The following is an 18,929-nucleotide window of genomic DNA, read 5'->3' as shown; positions in this document are numbered from 1 at the left end:
AATAATTTTATCAAAAAATTATAACCAATCAACATTTTTAAATAATTCTATGAGTATTTTTTTTCTTAATACATTTTGGAGATTAAGAATCAAAAGTTTAATGTTATATGGAATTGATATTTTTTGGAAAAATGAATTTTGCACGAGTTAATTTTTATTTTTATTTTTTATCTTATTGGTATTTAGCCTTCTTCTTCTCATTATGTTTATTTTTTCCTTTACATATATAATTCTGTAAAGTTTAAACGCGTTTTCTTTTAAATAAAAAATTAACATTTAAAAAAAATATTTATTATTATATTAATTTAAGGGGAGTTTAAGTGACATGATTATTAAATATCAATTCAATTCTTACTTTTGAACCTTTTAAATTAAGGTAGAAATTTATGTATATTATGTTAACTTTTTAAATTAAATATAAAATTATAATATAAATATATTATACATTAAACTATTTATATAATATAAAAAAAATTAACCGTCAGAAGGAAAAGTTAGAGATTCCCTCACAGTAAAATTTTCATTTTCATTGCGGCAAGAAGGAAATAAAACATGAAAAAATATTAACTGAAATATTATTTAGAATGACCAAATTAATTTAACATTAGAATGAAGAATCAGACCATTAACTGTTATGGTGCCATGAAAACGTCAATGTCACCTAAATATTTTTTTCAAAAATAACTTCTTAAAGTCAAAACAAATCACCCACATTCTAGAATCGTTAAACAATCCGAGTAGACGAGACAAATGGCTTGAATAAGAAATCATTACAACACTCTTGTGTGTTCAAAAAAATAGAAATTTGACTATTACAAACGAACTAACGAATCGAAAAATTACACTACTACTACACAAGAGAGGTCTTAATTTGTAGAACAAAAAATATACCTACACCCAAATGCATGCAAATCACAACAACTTGAGTCTGAAATTCTTTGAAATGAATACACACCCATTACCATTATATAGCTAATGTTTACACAAAGATAATAATAAGAAGAAACTGAACACCTTACTAATAATATTGCTTTTCTTGAAACTCTGTCTACACAGCAATTGGTGGATCCTGCTTTTCATCACACAAAATAATAACTTAATAATCCCTCAATTTAAATAACAAAATAACCCATTTCAAATAAAACCCAATTTTTTTTTTTTAAATAAGAATGAACTAGTATGACACTCCAACTATGACCCTCCGTTTTCCTTCATAGTGCTTTAAGTGAGAATCAAATCCGTGGTATTATGGTTGATTCTTTCCCCCGGGCGACCCCCATTTTTTATTTTTTTTTAATTAAGCGATCCCCATTTTTTATTTTTTTTAAATTAAAGAACTAACATAATACTCTCAGTCATGACCCTCCACTTTCATTTAAAGTATTTCCGGTGGGAATCTAACCCGACCCGTGACTTTTTTTGGTCTCTTCAACCAATTATTTTCACTCGGGCCACTCCAGTGGGTAAATAAGACCCCATTTATAAATTAAGGAAAGTTGTTGGATGAAATAGTAAATTTTGTCCTTTCCTAAAATAGTCCATACTACTGTCTAATGTGATGCAGTCGTCATTTTCCAAACTTGTCCCCATTTTATTATTCATGTCATTTCACTTTTGTGAAATAGAAAGAAAGTTACCTTTGCTGTCACATTTGAAACAGCCAAATTCCACTTTTCTCGTGTCTTTACACCAGCAACTTGACCAGCCTTAGCCACTCTACTGAAAGCACCATTTAACCAAGATGTTCCTGCAGTAACATATCTAACAAATTCTACATAAATTTACTGATTCTCTAAAGATTGAAGAAATCAAATAACAAAATCTACCTGCTTGATTTCACTGCTGATCCAGTATTATTTATCTTTCTCTCTGCAGCCATTATTGCTGCCATTGTCTTATCTGATACTTGAAGCTTCTGATCTACAGATTTCACCTTCTCATTAACTACTGCTATGCCAACCGTTAGCTTTTCTGTAAGCCCAACTTTCTTATCAAAAGATATCACTTTAGCAGATGCATTAGCTCTTAGTTTGTGCTTTTCATCAAACGCTCTCGCCTTATTCATCGCATCTTGTCCAATTGCTGAACCTTTCGCCATTATGTTCGATACAACATCTTGAGCTTTCGATACATATACTCTTCCTGTTTTCGGTGAACCACTCTTCTCCTGCCAATAGAAAACAACAAATCATTAGTTTATTTCAAATTAATCCCAAATAACCCGACTTTAAAACTGGAAACAACTAATATACCTCAGCCATTGGTGAACTATTACCAGATGTTGCTTCTGTAACATCAATTACTGTTTCTACCGTCTGTATGAGAATCATGTTGGAATAATTTAACTTAATGTAATTTCATAGTGAAGTGATTAAGAATACAATATTGCATACCTGTGTCATTGGTACATGATTTTCTACTGCAATAATTGTAACAATTTTGTCTACAATAGTTGCACCCTGCGAATTCAAACCGAAAAAAGTTTATGATTTGATCTTTCTTCATATGGAGTTACAATCTAACTATAACATCATAAAAGGCATGCTCCTATATGAACCAAATAAAATTCCTTACAATGAATCAACTATAAAATTATTGAAGCATTCATTGCGGAAATTAGAAAACAGTAATACTACATACAGATATCTGCATAAACAAGATCATTAACCCTATGGAAGAACAAGAATTGCATATCACTTCCATAGAAGAAAGGACAGATGAACCCTAACTGATTCAATATCCTAACACAAATACTGAAAGAATTGGAAAGAAGAGAAATCTATAACATGAATAAATAATGGCAATCATTAGATTCACTTCAAATTTAACAAAATGATGAAATCCAAAACGAAATGAAATCCTAAACAACTCCAATGGAGAATCAAACTTTTCAGATTTACATAAAATCAAAACCAGTAGGATGATAAACAAGAGTTTAATCAAAAGGTCAACAAATAAGAAATCAACATACACCAAAAAAAACAACAAAAGTTAAAGAAACAAATACCGATAACAACAAAGCAATTTCAAGAGCTTTTGGATCTCGAAACGTAACAAAAGCAGTCTTCGACTGACTTAAATCCCTGTATCAAACAATTACAACATAAATTAGTAAACAACAGCCGTTAATATAAACAAAAAAAGGTTCAAGATCGTTCAATTACGCACCGCCAAATCTCAACATGCTCTATATCTCCAGAAAATGAGAAAAACTCATGAATCTCTCTTTCAGTAGCCAGATCCGATACATTGATTACTTGAACTGTTCTTGTCTGTAAATAGATGAAACGATTGAAGAAAGTTCATAGATCTGGCAGACATAAGTGTGAAGAATCAAGTAATTGATAAAAACTAACCTGCATTTCAAGAGAATCGAAAACAACTCTTGCTCGTTTCTTCTTCCTTTGCTCGTATCTAGAAAGAGAGATAACAATATGTGTGTGTACCAGAATCTTGCGGTTTCTCTCTCTAAAATGGAGAAGAAAGACTTTTAAAAGGGAGGAGAGAGAGACAGCTTAGATTGGGAGCTGTGAAAAATACAGCGGGAGTATGAAAGAATGTAATCTGTCAAACTTCGATAATAACAATTTTTAATTTTATTACCATAATACCATAATGCTTTTCATAGTAATAATAATTATTTAATTTTTTCTAATTATTTGCATTGACAGCAATCACACTCATTTCTATTCTATATTTTGTTATGCAATTAGTAATAACAATATTAATATTTACTATTTTAATCATTACTCTTCAAAATTTAAAATGTTTGAATGAGAGAGTATTGGAATTAAAGTATGTTGTTATATATATATATATTTAATTAATACTCTTTTAAATTTATTTAAGGTTGATTTAGGGTTATTTTTGATTTGTGGTTTGGAAAAAGAAGATATATTATTAAACGAGCTTGTTTAATTTTGAGTTATTTAGATTATTTTCACATCATTCTTATATATATCCCATGAAAAAAAATAAAATACGATCAAAATCAAACACAAAAAAATTTGATTAGTGTAATGTAATTTTGGTTCAGATCGTCGACCCGTTTAATATGATTAGTAAACACGTCAAAATCGGGTCGCCTTGAAATGACCTAGAGTAAATCCGATAACCCGTTTAATATATTTTTTAAGGTTGTGTGTTTGTCCTTTTCTACTCACTCACTTACTTTTTTTTTATTTTATGTAAAAAAGATTTGTGATTTAGCTTCATTATTTTTATGTTAATTAATTTTATTTTAATCTAAAATAGAGATGTGATTTTAATAACATTGGAATAAATCGGGTTTGATTCGAGTTGAGTCGAGTCAAAGTCGAGTCAATTAAAAAAATATATATCAAGTTTATGTTAAAAATATTTACCCAAATTACTAAACAAATTAAGTTCGAGTTAATATTACTTAATCCGACCCAAATCTGATCTAAATTGTCGCTCATAATATTAACCAATCCTGAATATTATTATTATAAAATTTAAATAAAATAATCTCACATTCAATATTAATCTTTGAATTCATGATTACAAATAACCCAATAAAACAAGCTTGAAATATTTTGTTTACAAATAAACCAAATCAAACAATGCCGTTATGGTTGTTTATTGTTTGATTATAGTTTTTAATTAAAATTTTCAAAAACCAGGAATATAGAGTAAATAAGACTTAAAACATTTTTAGAACAAAGTAAAATCTAATAAATTATAGTGATAAATGATTTTTCATAATTTAGATTCCATTGAATATGGAGAGAACCATATAGTAGATTTCATTAAGGGTTCTTGTTAATTGTTAGTTAATGGATTATTTGATATTTTAATTTCAAATAATTATTTTGTTTTAACAAAAAAAATAAAAGGGATTATATATCTTTAGTTAATAAAAAAATAATATTTTGTAAAAAAGAAGGTAAAAGATTCCTGAGTGAGACCTGACCGACAAGTACTCAACCAGGCCAGGCCCACTTTAATTACGCATGTCAATATACATTTATTTTATTCTCATAAAAAAATATTATAAATAGTGGGTTATTTGAAAAATTATTATTTTATTTGATTCTTAAAAACATCTTTAACATTTTAATTGACCGTTATCCATTTGTTGTTCATTAAGGGTTAATTAATTTGTATTTTCTTTTAAATTTAAATTTTTTAATCTCTCTCCATATATATTAAACTTTACTAATACAAAGGAGTGGTTAGGTATAATTATTAAATAAATCAATCTTTTCTTGGGTGAAATCTATATTATTAAATTTTCAATAAAATATTTAAAAATAATAATTTAATTTTTTTTCCAAACCAGATCCAGTTCGGATCTAACTATTTCAAATTGTTCCAATAAGATATTCTTATTTTAAATTATTAATTTTATTTTATCACTATATATTAATATATTTAAATTTTTAAACAAAAATATTCAAAATAATCATTAATAATTATTAATCAAATTATTTATAAGGTCTTGTTCGGTTATGAGTTTTTTAAAAAACTAAGAGAGAGAAAAATTGATTGATGGTTGATGATTTTGAGAAAGTAATGATTATTTTTGATAAAAAGACTTAAAATGTATTAATATATATAAATAAAATATAAAATAATAATTTAATTTAGAAGGTATTTTAATATGTTAAAAAAACAAATCAGAATCAGCCCTATGTGTAAGCTTAAATCAAACTAAACATAGACTTATTTTGACCTGAAGTTACGTCTTATACTTTTTCAGCCTGTTAAATAAATAATAATTATTATTATTATTCTATTTATGATGAATCATGCTTGTTGCTTTGAATATAATATTTGTACATCTGGTTATTACGTCTTTTTTTGTTATTGGAATTGAAAATAACTCATCACAAATTTTTAATTTATTTAAGGGTCAAATAAATGTATATGGTATAAAATCCAAATTATAATAATTATTTATAATTTTTTAAAGATACAAAGGAGTGGTCAGCAAACACTAAAGAAAATAAGTAGATAGATCATGTTAAGCAATAGTCCATTTCATACTTATTATTAATTGTCCAATTGTTAAACCATTATTCTGGTACATTATTTATCTAAAAAATATATGAATAACTCTCTATCTATTGGTTTTTGGCTTTTTCTCGATATAGAGGATTCACGCCTTTATTTATTTATGAAGTTAGCATAAGAAATTGGTAAACATTTCACCTAACGAATAATTTTGAGAGATGTTAGATTTCAGACTTCCATTCCTATAATTCAAATAAAAACAATACTTGATTTAAACCGAGATGATTCAAACTGAGACACTCTAGATACTCTAACATGGCTTCTTAAGAGCATCATATCTACCAATTTCACCATACTAATTTTATCAGACTTATAATAATCTATTATCAATTATTTGTCGAGATGGAAGCTTTTAACTTAGGTCTTAGTACAACAGCTTATAGTTCAATTAAAAAGTTTCAAATGAGAATTGAACTTCTATATTTTGATCTCTTAGATATCGACTTTATGAGTGGTCTTCTTGTTTGATTTGTATTATAATAAAGTGTGATCTTTATTATATTTTGAGTATGGTTACAAATATTTACCACAAAGTCGTGATCTTTGGGCTGAGTCAATAATGAAAAGTTTTAACTATACTATGTTGTGCTTCCTCGATGTATACCATATCTTACCGTGGCAGCTAGCTAGCAAGGGTTATGACATCGATCTTGACCCGAGTTCAGCGGTTTGGTGCGCAATTGGTCCATTCACTTCGAAAACATTGTGGCTTCCATTAATTATTTATGTAAAGAAAGGATTAATTTAGGGCAAGCATAAAGCATGCAGTAACAATGAATTACCATCTTTACAAATTAATTTTTATTTTTTAAATAATAAATTAATTAGTTGGAAATAAAACGTGAAAAACTATTTTGTTGTTGACTCCTTGGTTCTTGGTCTTTTGTCGTTATACCAAAAAATAATTTACATTTGTGACAAGTTGTGATTCAAAAGGAACCCACCATCAATCAATTTGGCAAGATAATTTACAATAATTTTTTAATTGTATATTTTGAAAATGGACCATATTGTTTTGTTGTTTGACTATTTTCCAATATTTTGATTATTAAGAAGAAGCTATAGGTTTCTACTAAAAAACAATATACAAATTTAAAAACTTAAAATTTATAATTTTACTATTATAATTATTCAAAAAGAATGACTATATGTTTTCTTTAGTTCTTTTATTAAAAAATAACTAGAAAGGTAAAAAAAATTATATTGCAATAAAGAAGGTGTAATAATAAGAGGGAAAGATACGTTCAAGCGTTACAAAAAAACAACGTAAAATTTTAAATGTCAACAAAATCGAAAAATTATCATCCCTTACATGTCTTTTTTCGGACTGAAACGAACGCGTGTAACGTGAATATTTTAATACGATCGTACATATAACTTTTCTCTTCAAATACTCTTATATTTCTGAATATTTTAATACGATCGTACATATAACTTTTCTCTTCAAATACTCTTATATTTCTTTGTTTATAGTCGTCTGCAATATTGTTGTTAGAACTCGAGTTAATATATTTGACCCAAAAGTCAGTGACATTTGTTGGTGTATCTTATTGAAAATGAAGAAAGTTTTGCATAAGAATCAACATGCTCTTCCTAAGGTCAAAGTGAAGATTGTCATTAATTAATTTTTCACTCTTCAAACAAATATCGCACATAAAACGAGATTTTTTTATTGAATTATTGTTTTTCAGACCTCTTTTCAAGGAAATCGGAATGGAGTCTTTGAGAGAGACGCATACTAGTTTTGAAATCAGGAGAGTCGATTAGAGAAAATTTGTTGACGGTCTCCAAGTGAATCAAAACATGGATATAAACATCTACGAGATCAATCCGTCTATTTTCCTTTTCGATGAAGAGTTGTATATTTAAAGTGATTCTCCAAATAGTCTATCACTTTAACCTCTTTCTTACTAGAGATCTTCAAAAGGTTTCGAAAAGAGTCTAATAACTTTCTCCTAGGGTGCCACGAATAATTCTAGAAATTGATTTTCTTACCGTGAAAATTAGTATGGACGAAGATTCTCCAATGTTTTAGTGATACGATCCTAGAGACTTCTACCCCTAAATTTCTCCCAAAGAGAAGCATATATTTGTTGTATCGAAGTCTGTATTTGACAATGATTGATTTCTTTCAGAGGCTTGCATTGCCGTTGAGAAACTCCACCACCATTGGCATTTACAAAAGAGCGAAATGTTAAAAAGAGAAAAGTCTTTGATTTCGAGCCCAATGTCAACGAAGTTTGAAGTGTCCCATTTCACCATATGAGTGATTCTAAAAGAGTTAGTGTTGCCCTAAAGAAAATTTCTATTGATTGTGTCAATTCTGTTGGTCACCGAGATATGAATAAGAAAGAGGGACATAATGAATGTTGGAATTGTGGTAAAAGAGTATTAACATGTCGTATTTAGAGAGAAGTTTGTTTTTTCAAAGAGTTAGTTTAGTCCCCACTATTCTTGATAATATAATTTCAAATCACTTTGTAATTGAATTTGGCACGAGAGGGAAGCCAAAATACTTCGTTGGAGTGAACTGATTTTAAACCCTAAGATGTCGTTTAATGACCGAGTGTTAGGAACATCACTACTGAAAAAAGCTTAGACTTTTTCTTTACTAATCTTCAATCATGAGCACGCCTAAAAAATAATAAGATTTTTTTTTGAGACAATGAAAGTTTTCCTTTGTACACTTAGTAAGACAAAGGATGTCATCGACAAAAAAGTAAGTGAAATATGTAGATTGGTATTCTCATTGTTCTCTTATTAACCCCGTGAAAATATTTGCATTGATGACTCTCTCAAACAATTTTGATAAATCCTTTTTTGATCACCGTGGAAATGAGGGGTGATAAATGATTCCCTTATCTAAGTCCTCTTGAGTTTTTGAAAAACTCAGACACTAATTCACTAACACAAGTTTTGATAACTTTCTCCATTTCATTCTAAAATTCATCTTTCCATTTCACTCTAAAACTCATCATTCTCGAGGAGATACGAGAGAAAAAATAAAATCCTAAATTAAAATTTTTTCATAAGTTTGAAAATCATATTTCAGTTTTTACAGTGGTAGAGTTCATGCTTAGACTAGGTAATCTCTATTTAAGGATTTGAGCACAATTTTCGTCAAAATTTTATATAAGCATTAAAATATTTTTTATTTTTATAAAAATATGTTTAAAAATTTAAAGTTGCATAGTACTCACCGAACCTACTTAGATGCCATATTCTTGCATATACCAGCTAGCTAATCTAATAATAGAATATATATTGATTTATTTGGTTTATGTTTCCTAGATGATGAAACTAAATTACTTTTCGATAGTAGTAATAATATTATAGCTCAATAATTCTTCAAAACATATTATTTTCTTGTAGTATACCAAACAGCGCCAAAGCTTTTAAAAGCTTGTTTCACAAATACATTTTAAGAACATATAAAGGCACCTCTCTATGGTGCATCCAAAGAAAAAGAAATTAACCAAAAGCAATAAGATAAAGAGCAAAGTGAGGATACAACATAAATGATATAGGCACTAGTCTACAACAATAAGAATCTTTAGAAAACGATTTCATCTGATGGATCATTTGGCGCTGGAAAGCTGAGTTCGGATCAGTTTGGCAGCCGAAACCATGTTCTCAAGAGCCGGCTTGACCTCTGGATACTTACGAGTCTTCAGCCCACAATCGGGATTCACCCACAAGATGTTTGTTTCGAGAACCTGAAGCATTTTGTTAATCCTGTCAGCAATTTCCTCAGCAGAAGGAATCCTAGGAGAGTGAATGTCGTAAACTCCTGGACCGATTCCAGCTCCGTACTTCACTCCCTCGCGGAAAACAGACAGAAGCTTCTCGTCAGAACGAGAGTTCTCGATTGTGATGACGTCAGCATCCATGTCGATGATCGAGTGGATGATGTCGTTGAAGTTGGAATAGCACATGTGAGTGTGAATCTGCACACATTATTATTATTTGTTTAGAAACAGAGATCAATTAACATGAGAAACAAAGAACAAAACGGGTCTTAACCTACCTGAGTGGTGTCTTCTACGCCGACATTGGTGATTCTGAAAGAGTGGACGGCCCAATCCAAGTAGAAAGCTTCTTCGGATTTCCTAAGAGGCAAACCTTCCCTAAGAGCAGCTTCGTCAATTTGGATAACAGTAATGCCAGCCTTCTCGAGATCTTCTACTTCATCCTTGATGGCCAAGGCGATCTGGTAGCAGGTTTCGAATCTACAAACAGGAGTAAATTGAATTTTTAGACACTAATAACAAACAAATTATAAAGAATATATATATACATACCTGGGCTGATCGTTACGGACAAAGGACCAGTTAAGGATGGTGACGGGACCAGTAAGCATTCCCTTCATGGGGCGAGAAGTCATGCTTTGTGCTAGGGATGACCAGAAGACAGTCATAGGCTTTGGGCGGCTAACATCACCATAGATGACTGGTGGCTTAACGCAACGAGAACCGTAGGATTGCACCCATCCGTTTACTGTGAATGCAAAACCAGACAGCTGCTCTCCGAAGTACTCAACCATGTCATTCCTCTGCAGATCAAATAAACTCCAATCAATAATGGCAGAAAAGTCTAAGCTGGATTTTGAAAATGAAATGGAATTCACACATATTATCTTTTGTATTGGTATACCAGTTTTTCATGATCTAGAAAAAAATATTTATGTTTGCCAAAACCGACAATGATGTAGAAAATAATCAGAGCTTATTGATCTTGGGTTATTTGAAAAAAATATGGATCATGAATTTGATGAAAAACTGGATTATTTAGGTTAAATTACTATAATATCCTCTTGTATTTAAAATTTAAGAAAAAATGATAAAAGAATAAAGTGAGGGTATTAATTATTAAAAGGATAAGTGACTAGATAAAAGGATTATATGTAAATAATCCAAATAACCCAGGATCAATCAAGTTCCAGTGATTATGATCAGAAAATAAATTCTCTAAACAAATTAGAGTGTAATTTGGATTGATTTCTAGCAAAAATCTTATACTAAACGACTTTAAATTTTAAGTTTGGTGGCGAATTTCCAAATGGATTGTGATGTGATCAAATACAAGTTTCCAAATATGCCTTGAACTATTATTTTGGACTACTAAAATGTACCTCTGGCTCTCCATGAACCAAGACATCGATATCAAGCTCTTCTTGGAGTTTGACGACCTTGTTGATCTCCTCCTTGATAGCACTAACGTATTCTTCCTCGGAAATCCTTCAACAGAGCAAAACAAGAAAAGATATATAAACACCTAAAAAACATGAATTGAAGAATACATTCATGATGATCAAAACTAATCTCACTTGTTAGCCTTGTATTCTCTTCGCACTCTTCTGAGTTCCACAGTCTGAGGGAATGATCCGATGGTTGTTGTTGGCAGGACAGGAAGATTAAGCTTCTTCTGCTGAGCATCCAATCTCGCACTAACATTGGTTCCACGACGATGTTCAGAACCCTTCAAAGCAGCAGCCTGAGAAAACCAAAAACTTTTTCTTAACCGAGTTTCTGTGGGAAAATATGGGCTATCAGTAAAAATGGAGTAAAACTACATACAGCTTTCTGAACGGCTTCATTATTAACTCTAGGGGAGGCCTTTCTCGATGCTAAGGCTGCAGCATTTGCTGAGAAGAATGTCTGAGAGGATAATAAAAAGGAGAAATGATTTATAAATGAAATTTTTTCTCCGACCAACCAAATAAATTATTAGAAATTAAAAGTACCTCATCTTTCTGGCCAGAAAATGCCTTTGCCAAAGCATTCACTTCGACGATCTTCTGGGCAGCAAATGCAAGCCAAGATTTCAGTTCCTGATCCAGCTTAGTCTCGTTTACCAAATCCACAGCTGTGTGGAGAAGTGAACAGGATGTGGAAACCACAAGCTTATCTGCAAAACATATAAACATGTCTTGAGTCAATTGTTCACATGCCAAACAATGCTGAAGTAAATTTATAAAAGGCGAAGAACATTACCTTTCCCGACAATGCCCTCGAGAGACTCCAACAAATTGAGAGATGCAGAAAGGTCATTGGCCCAAATGTTTCTTCCATCAACCACACCGGCAAAGAGATATTTACCCTGTGGGAATTCCTTGATCAAATCAAGAGTCTGGGTTCCACGAACCAGATCAAAACCAAAAGCAGTCACACCCTTTAAGCTGGTTAAGGTTTTGAATGCCTCAGCAGGAACATCAGCAAAGTATGTCTCAACAAGGACATTCAAACCAGACAGGGAAGACTCAAGCTCAGAGTATGCTGAGGTGAAAGCTTCCAACTTGTGTGAATCAAGATCTTTAACAAGGATGGGCTCATCAAACTGAATCCATGAAGCACCGGCTGCTTTTAGCTCGGATACAACTTCCCTGCAATGAAGATACATATTTAGCATCAGCAAATCTGATTTGTAAATTTGAATGTTAAGACAAAGAAAACAAGTGTTTTAAGTTACTGACTTGTAAATTGGGATAATCTTGTCAAGGAGAGATAGAAGGGAAAATGATCTCTCAACATCCTTTGCAGGCTTTGAGAGCAACAGGTAAGACACTGGACCAACAAGCACTGGGACAGTTTCAATTCCAAGCTGCACATAGAAAATAATACAATTTGTTCAATAATAAATCGAATAAAGGAATGAGAATATCATAGAATCAACTAGATTTTCTTCATTTTTTAAAAGAAAACATACCGCCTTTGCTTCCTTATATTCATCAACAGCCTTATGGGAAGCATAAGAGAACTTGACTTCAGGACCCAATTCAGGAACAATATAGTGGCTGCAATATTATATAGTAGCATTAACTAGTCAGAATTAATCCATAAAAGAAAGTAATTCGTGAAAACACTGTTTTTTTTTTTGTCTCAAACACTTACTAGTTGGTGTCAAACCACTTGGTCATCTCCATAGCAGGAACAGATGCATTACCTCTAGCCATCGAGAAGTAAACATCATGTCCAATCTCACCACCAGTCCAACCGTATCTCGGTGGAACAGCACCAAGCATGGCAGTGGAGTCAAGCACCTGATCATAGAATGAGAAGGTGTTGCTGGGAATGAATTGGATACCGGCATCAGCCATCTGCTTCCAGATGGATGTCCTCAAATCCGCAGCCACTTTCTTCAAGTCATCGGCACTGCTCTTACCATCCCAGAAAGACTCCAAGGCAAACTTCAACTCCCTCTTGGGACCCATACGAGGGTATCCAACAATGTGAGAAGCCATTTGTTCTGCTTACAAATACAATTATTATTATTAACAGGCTTGATCTCACTTAATTACTTTCAGATCTATAAACGTAAAGCTAGATCCAGAGCATACAAACATGAATCACATACTAAGTCTATATTGACATGAAAAGAAAATAGGTTTGTTCAATCACTTCATCAGCTAAAACAGGATGAATCAAATCAGAGTGAAAATCAGGCTAGACACAGAATCAAAGTGCAAATTCATGAGAATAACCGTCATAATATGAAGATCTGAAGTGAGATCGAGTAAAATGTGACAACAATAACAGAAATGCAGTCGAGAAAAAGAAGATTCATAAAAAACATGCATCACATACTAAATCTATATTGACATGAAAAGAAAATAGGTTTGTTCAATCACTTCATCAGCTAAAACATGATGAATCAAATCAAAGTTAAAATCAGGCTAGACACAGAATCAAAGTGCAAATTCATGAGAATAACCGTCATAATATGAAGATCTGAAGTGAGATCGAGTAAAAAGTGACAACAATAGCAGAAATGCGGTCTAGAAAAGGAGATACATAAAAAACATGCATCACATACTAACAATCACTGCATCAGCTAAAACAGGATGAATCGAATGAAATCAAAGTGAAAATCCGATTAGGAACAGAATCAAAGTGCAAATTCATGAGAGTAACCGTCATAATAAGATCTGAAGTGAGATCGAGTAAAAAGTGACAACAATGACAGAATACATAAAAAAAACACGCATCACATACTAAGTCTATACTGACATGAAAAGAAAATAAGTTCGTTCAATCATTTCATCAGCTAAAACAGGATGAATCAAATCAAAACAAATCAAATCAAAGTGAAAATCTGACTAGGAACAGAATCAAAGTGCGAATTCATGAGAGTAACCGTCATAGTAAGATCTGAAAGTGAGTACGAGTAAAAAGTGACGGGAGATACATAGAAAACATGCATCACATACTAAGTCTATACTGACATGAAAAGAAAATAGGTTCGTTCAATCAGTTCATCAGCTAAAACAAGATGAATCGAATGAAATCAAAGTGAAAATCCGACACGGAACAGAATCAAAGTGCAAATTCATGAGAGTAATGGAGAGACAGTATACCTAGAGATTGAGAGATAGAGGCGAAGAAACGGGGACGGAGATAGGTCCGAGATCGGGATCTTGGCAGAGATAGAGAGAGAAAGGGGCCGACGCGAGGAACACAGAATGGTGCTGCGTTCATTTATAGTAGTGAGGAGGCGGAAGAGGAGTGAAGAGAAAATGTCTGCAAGAAAGAGAGTTGTTGGTAAAAGTCGGTGGAAAATGAATGAATGAACGAATGAATTCATATTTCAGAATGAGGTTTAATACTTTTAATTACTCAAATTTGTAAATTACATTTTTATATTTATTTAATTTTATCATTTAAAAAGAAAAATCTTAATAAATTCAAATAAAAGTTACTAATTAAAAATTAATTAGTAAATAATTCAATATAACATCTACAAAATCAATACAATGAATTATTTAGATATCAAATTTTATATAAATTTATAAAAATAAAATTTTGAAAAGAAAATATTCAACAAATTTATTTAGAATTTTTTCGATAAAAGTTGAAGTAGAGAAAACCAAACGAACTAATGAAACGGTATTCGAAAAATTTATACCAAATATTATGAGTGACATTTAAAATTATTATTAATCGATAATTGATAAAAAACACTGAAAAAAGTTCTCTCAAATGAAAATGAATCATTTATATATATATATGCCCGAAATAGTGAGAAATTCATACAAATCACAATAAACTCAAATATGAGTGATGAACAAAAAAACAAAATATTCTTCCGTACTAAAAAAAATCATCGAAAAAGGTTAAGAAAGATTGACCTTTCAACATTTTGTATAATTTATTTTTTTTTAAGTAAAAAATAAGAATGTTGAGATTGAGAATGTATAATAATACATTTTGAGTTTAGATCTTCCTATACAAATTTAACTCATTTATATAGATCCTACGTTAATCTTTCTTTCTCTGATGATTCAGCTTCTTCAAGTTTTTATTTTGATTTTTTTCATTAATAATTCCCTATAAGAAATACTATTATAACATTTTCACATCAATGTATATTTAAAGGCGGTTTGATCTTTTACTTTTATATTTTTCATTTGGGTGTATTTTTAGGTTGTTAACATTAATTTTTATTTTTATTTTTAAATCAGAGCGCTATTATTAGAAATCGAATATCTAATATATTTTTTTTAACAATTTAACTAGTTTGTTCTTATGTTTTGTAGATTTCTTTTTTAAATATATTGTTTGTTATTTGAGAAGTATTAAAAATAAATTTATAAAAAATAAAATAATATTTTTGTATTTTTATTCATAAATTAAACAATTTAATGAAATGTTATATAAAATTGTTTTGATAGAAAGGGTTGTCATATTTATTTAGTTGTGGTTTAATTATATGAAAAATGTATATATTTGATTTTTTTTTCAAGTCTCTTGAAACTACTGTTTAATATATTAATATCAGTGTATATTGTGTTTATAAAAGTTAAACTTAAATATTTAGAAGTAAACTCTTATTTTTATTTAGAAGAAAATAAAGTAATGAACAAAAATAAATAAATTCAATAATATCTACCCAATTAGAATATATTTCAAAATATTATTTCATATAAATTAATATTTTTAAAAAAATAAAATATTTTTATTTTACCTAACTCAGATCCAACTCCGAATTAACAATTTGTGCTGCTTTAATTTTATTGTTACTAATTTTGTAAATGGTGAAACCCAACAAGTAAATGCATTATTTTTTTCACCTCCACTTAATCAGGTAGTTCCACCAAACACTATTTAAGAAATAAATAATTTAATTACTTAGTTACATTATATTGACTAACAAATCATTAAATAGTTTAATTACTTAGGTATATTATATTGACTAACAAATCATAATGATTAATTAATCATAGATCAAACTGACATACATAAAAGATGGTTATTAACATCTTATTTAGTATGAATCTTCTTATCCCACTTTAAATTTATATCCATTTTGTATATTATGTTTTATTTTGCTTCCAAATTACTAATATTATAAAACACTCAAATTCTCAACTTAGATTATGTTAAACTAAAGAAATACAAAAAAAAAAGGTAAACATTCATAGTCTTTGAAAATTGAGTTTTTATGGTTGGTGAGAGATGGAATTGGGGCATACATTCTTGTTTGGATACACATGTTTTTGAAAAGTATTAACATTAATTAATTATATTATACAATCTCTATGAACAAAGGTGGGAGAATAAAATAAAAGATTCCATGATCTCACCAATAAACTTGTCAATGAGTTGGTAGGCATAACTTTGACTAGTTTTTTAATATTTTTTTTTATTAAAGTTTATTTAGTGGTATCTATTTTTAGGATGGGCTAAACACATAAAAAAAATTACTCCTTAATTTTTTATTTATTTTAATTTAATTCATTATGATTCTCTAATTTAAAAAAAAAAATAGCAAAACATATGTTTATTCAATTGTTTTATCAATAATTTTTCTTTTATTTTCTTAAATTTATCTCAATTTTTTTTTTCAAACTTACCTTAACTCTAATTCTTGAATTTATGATTAAATTTATTTTTCATGTCATAACTTACACAGTTAACAATGATCACATCTAAATTAAAATGTTTTGAATGAAATTGAATTTAAATTATATGGTAAGTAAGACTGGTATATATTTGAGCTAACAATTTATTATATAATTGTTTAAATAATTTAAATCAATTTATTATTACATTTATCGACTGATTTACAATATGTCAGAAGTGGGCTGGAAAAAAAAATTATTTTTATTTTATTCAATTAAATTTATTATCAATAAAATATTTACATAATTTTTCTTCTTTAACTTTTCAAGTTCATCATAAGCAATTTATTTTGGGAGAGTTTAAGTAAAATAAATAAAATTTAAAGATTATTTGTGAGTATTTTATAAAGTATAATCTTATATTAGTTATTTACATAAAATGGTAGTAGGTTGGCCAGCACACCAGATGCGGTGTTGGTGGTGGGATTGGTGAAATGGGACCCACTCTTATTTCACAATATACCTTAGTGGTTGAAATAAAATTATTATTTTTATTTGTGGAAAAATATATTTAATTTTCTAAATTATAAAGATTGTGCAAGTTACTGATAAGCACGGCTTACCCACGACCAAACCAACTTTTGTATTTTTTTTTTATTTTTTTTTAAACATCATATCAATATTTTATTTATTTATATATATTATAATCTCAAATCTTTTTTAGTTTTAATTTTATTTCAACTAAGATATTTTTTTTTATTTGAGTTAGTTAACTAGCCCAACACTTAAACATCCCACTTAATTTTAGGATATTTTTATTGAAAATCAAACTTAAGAAATTTATTATATTAGTAGATATGTACTAATTTTCTAAACTGTTTTTCAAAGAAAAAATAATTTAATTTCAGTTTATAAATATAACTTTCATTGAAAAATAAACTTTGAGTACCAACTTACAGATAACAAGTACAAATTGATTGACATTGGAATATTCAATATAGGTCTTTACAAGAATAAGTTTGTTCATAAAATAAATAATAGTAATAATAATAATTGTAATTTAAAGTTATGGTCAATTTTAATTTTTTTCTTTTGTGTTTATTTTCAGAGTTTGTAAGAATGACTTATTTTCAATATTAGTCAACTTTACATGTGTTATTTACCCAACTAAAATACATTTCATTACAATGAATCTAGCCCTAGGGAGTATGAACATGTCTAGTCTTCTTTTCCTTTTCAACAAAAAAAAGTTCATTCAAATCATGTTGTTCTATAAAGATCAAGCTCAAATTGTATTCAGAAAGACTAAAAAAAACATCAAAGTTATTTCACTAGCTCTATAAACCATAAAAAAAGAACATAATGTAAATGATAAAAACTAAAAAATAAAGAGAAATATATGGATAAAATATATGCCTTGTTCGGTTATGGTTTTTTTTAAAACCAAGAGAGAAAAAAAAATGGATGATGGGTGACGATTTTGAGGAGTTAATGATTAATTTTGATAAAAAAACTTAGAGAGTATTAATATATATAAATGAAATATAAAATAATAATTTAAATTAGAAGGTATTTTAGCATTTTGGTTAATGAAATGAGTGATGTGATTTGTGAGAAATAATTGATTGAAAAATTGATTTGGTAAAGATTAAAATAAAAACTTGTAGATAACAAGGCCATAGTGAATAAACTTGAGTTTGTTAATTGTTTTAAGAATTAGAGAAATAAATAATAAATTAAATTAAAAATAATTAAAAAAAAATTAAAGGTTAATGTTGCAATTCTATTTTAACATTTTTTAGATTGGATTGAAACTATTTTAACCCCATATCCACCCTAATAAATATGTATAAGCTCTAGATCTATACTATATAAAAGGGTTAGGGTATGAACATCCATGTCTAGTCAACAACACAATAATTGTGACATTGACTATTTTGAAAAAATATGACTACAATAACTCTAGATCTAGAAACTATCTTCATGGTATTTTCCATATGCATACAAATAAATCCATAAATTTGTATACCCAAAAAGACTAAATATAACATATTCA

General features: G+C 29.2%; 2 protein-coding genes across 3 annotated transcripts; both read right to left on the bottom strand.

Moving 5' to 3' along the window:
* Window positions 1–738: 738 nt before the first annotated feature.
* On the bottom strand, window positions 739–3,512 carry LOC124933995 (binding partner of ACD11 1). 2 transcript variants are annotated; one of them, XM_047474450.1, is made up of 8 exons: window positions 3,357–3,512; window positions 3,169–3,272; window positions 3,008–3,083; window positions 2,394–2,459; window positions 2,253–2,315; window positions 1,827–2,167; window positions 1,638–1,761; window positions 739–1,072 (listed from the first exon to the last, which is right to left on the bottom strand). In XM_047474450.1, exons 1-8 carry the CDS (start codon window positions 3,360–3,362, stop codon window positions 1,049–1,051), a joined length of 804 nt encoding a protein of 267 aa, XP_047330406.1. In that variant the 5' UTR covers window positions 3,363–3,512; the 3' UTR covers window positions 739–1,048. The 2 variants fall into 2 exon arrangements, with proteins under 2 accessions (XP_047330406.1, XP_047330407.1); XM_047474451.1 differs by having other exon boundaries at window positions 739–1,069; window positions 3,357–3,511.
* Window positions 3,513–9,380: 5,868 nt separating this feature from the next.
* On the bottom strand, window positions 9,381–14,550 carry LOC124937047 (5-methyltetrahydropteroyltriglutamate--homocysteine methyltransferase 1-like). The gene is made up of 12 exons (XM_047477560.1): window positions 14,390–14,550; window positions 12,927–13,281; window positions 12,742–12,829; window positions 12,509–12,636; window positions 12,030–12,418; window positions 11,780–11,943; window positions 11,613–11,693; window positions 11,363–11,529; window positions 11,168–11,273; window positions 10,338–10,588; window positions 10,064–10,265; window positions 9,381–9,983 (listed from the first exon to the last, which is right to left on the bottom strand). Exons 1-12 carry the CDS (start codon window positions 14,508–14,510, stop codon window positions 9,615–9,617), a joined length of 2,421 nt encoding a protein of 806 aa, XP_047333516.1. The 5' UTR covers window positions 14,511–14,550; the 3' UTR covers window positions 9,381–9,614.
* Window positions 14,551–18,929: the final 4,379 nt, after the last annotated feature.

The sequence above is a fragment of the Impatiens glandulifera genome, chromosome 4, assembly GCF_907164915.1.
Source record: "Impatiens glandulifera chromosome 4, dImpGla2.1, whole genome shotgun sequence".
Taxonomy (NCBI): domain Eukaryota; kingdom Viridiplantae; phylum Streptophyta; class Magnoliopsida; order Ericales; family Balsaminaceae; genus Impatiens; species Impatiens glandulifera.
This window is presented reverse-complemented; position numbering and strand designations above follow the sequence as displayed.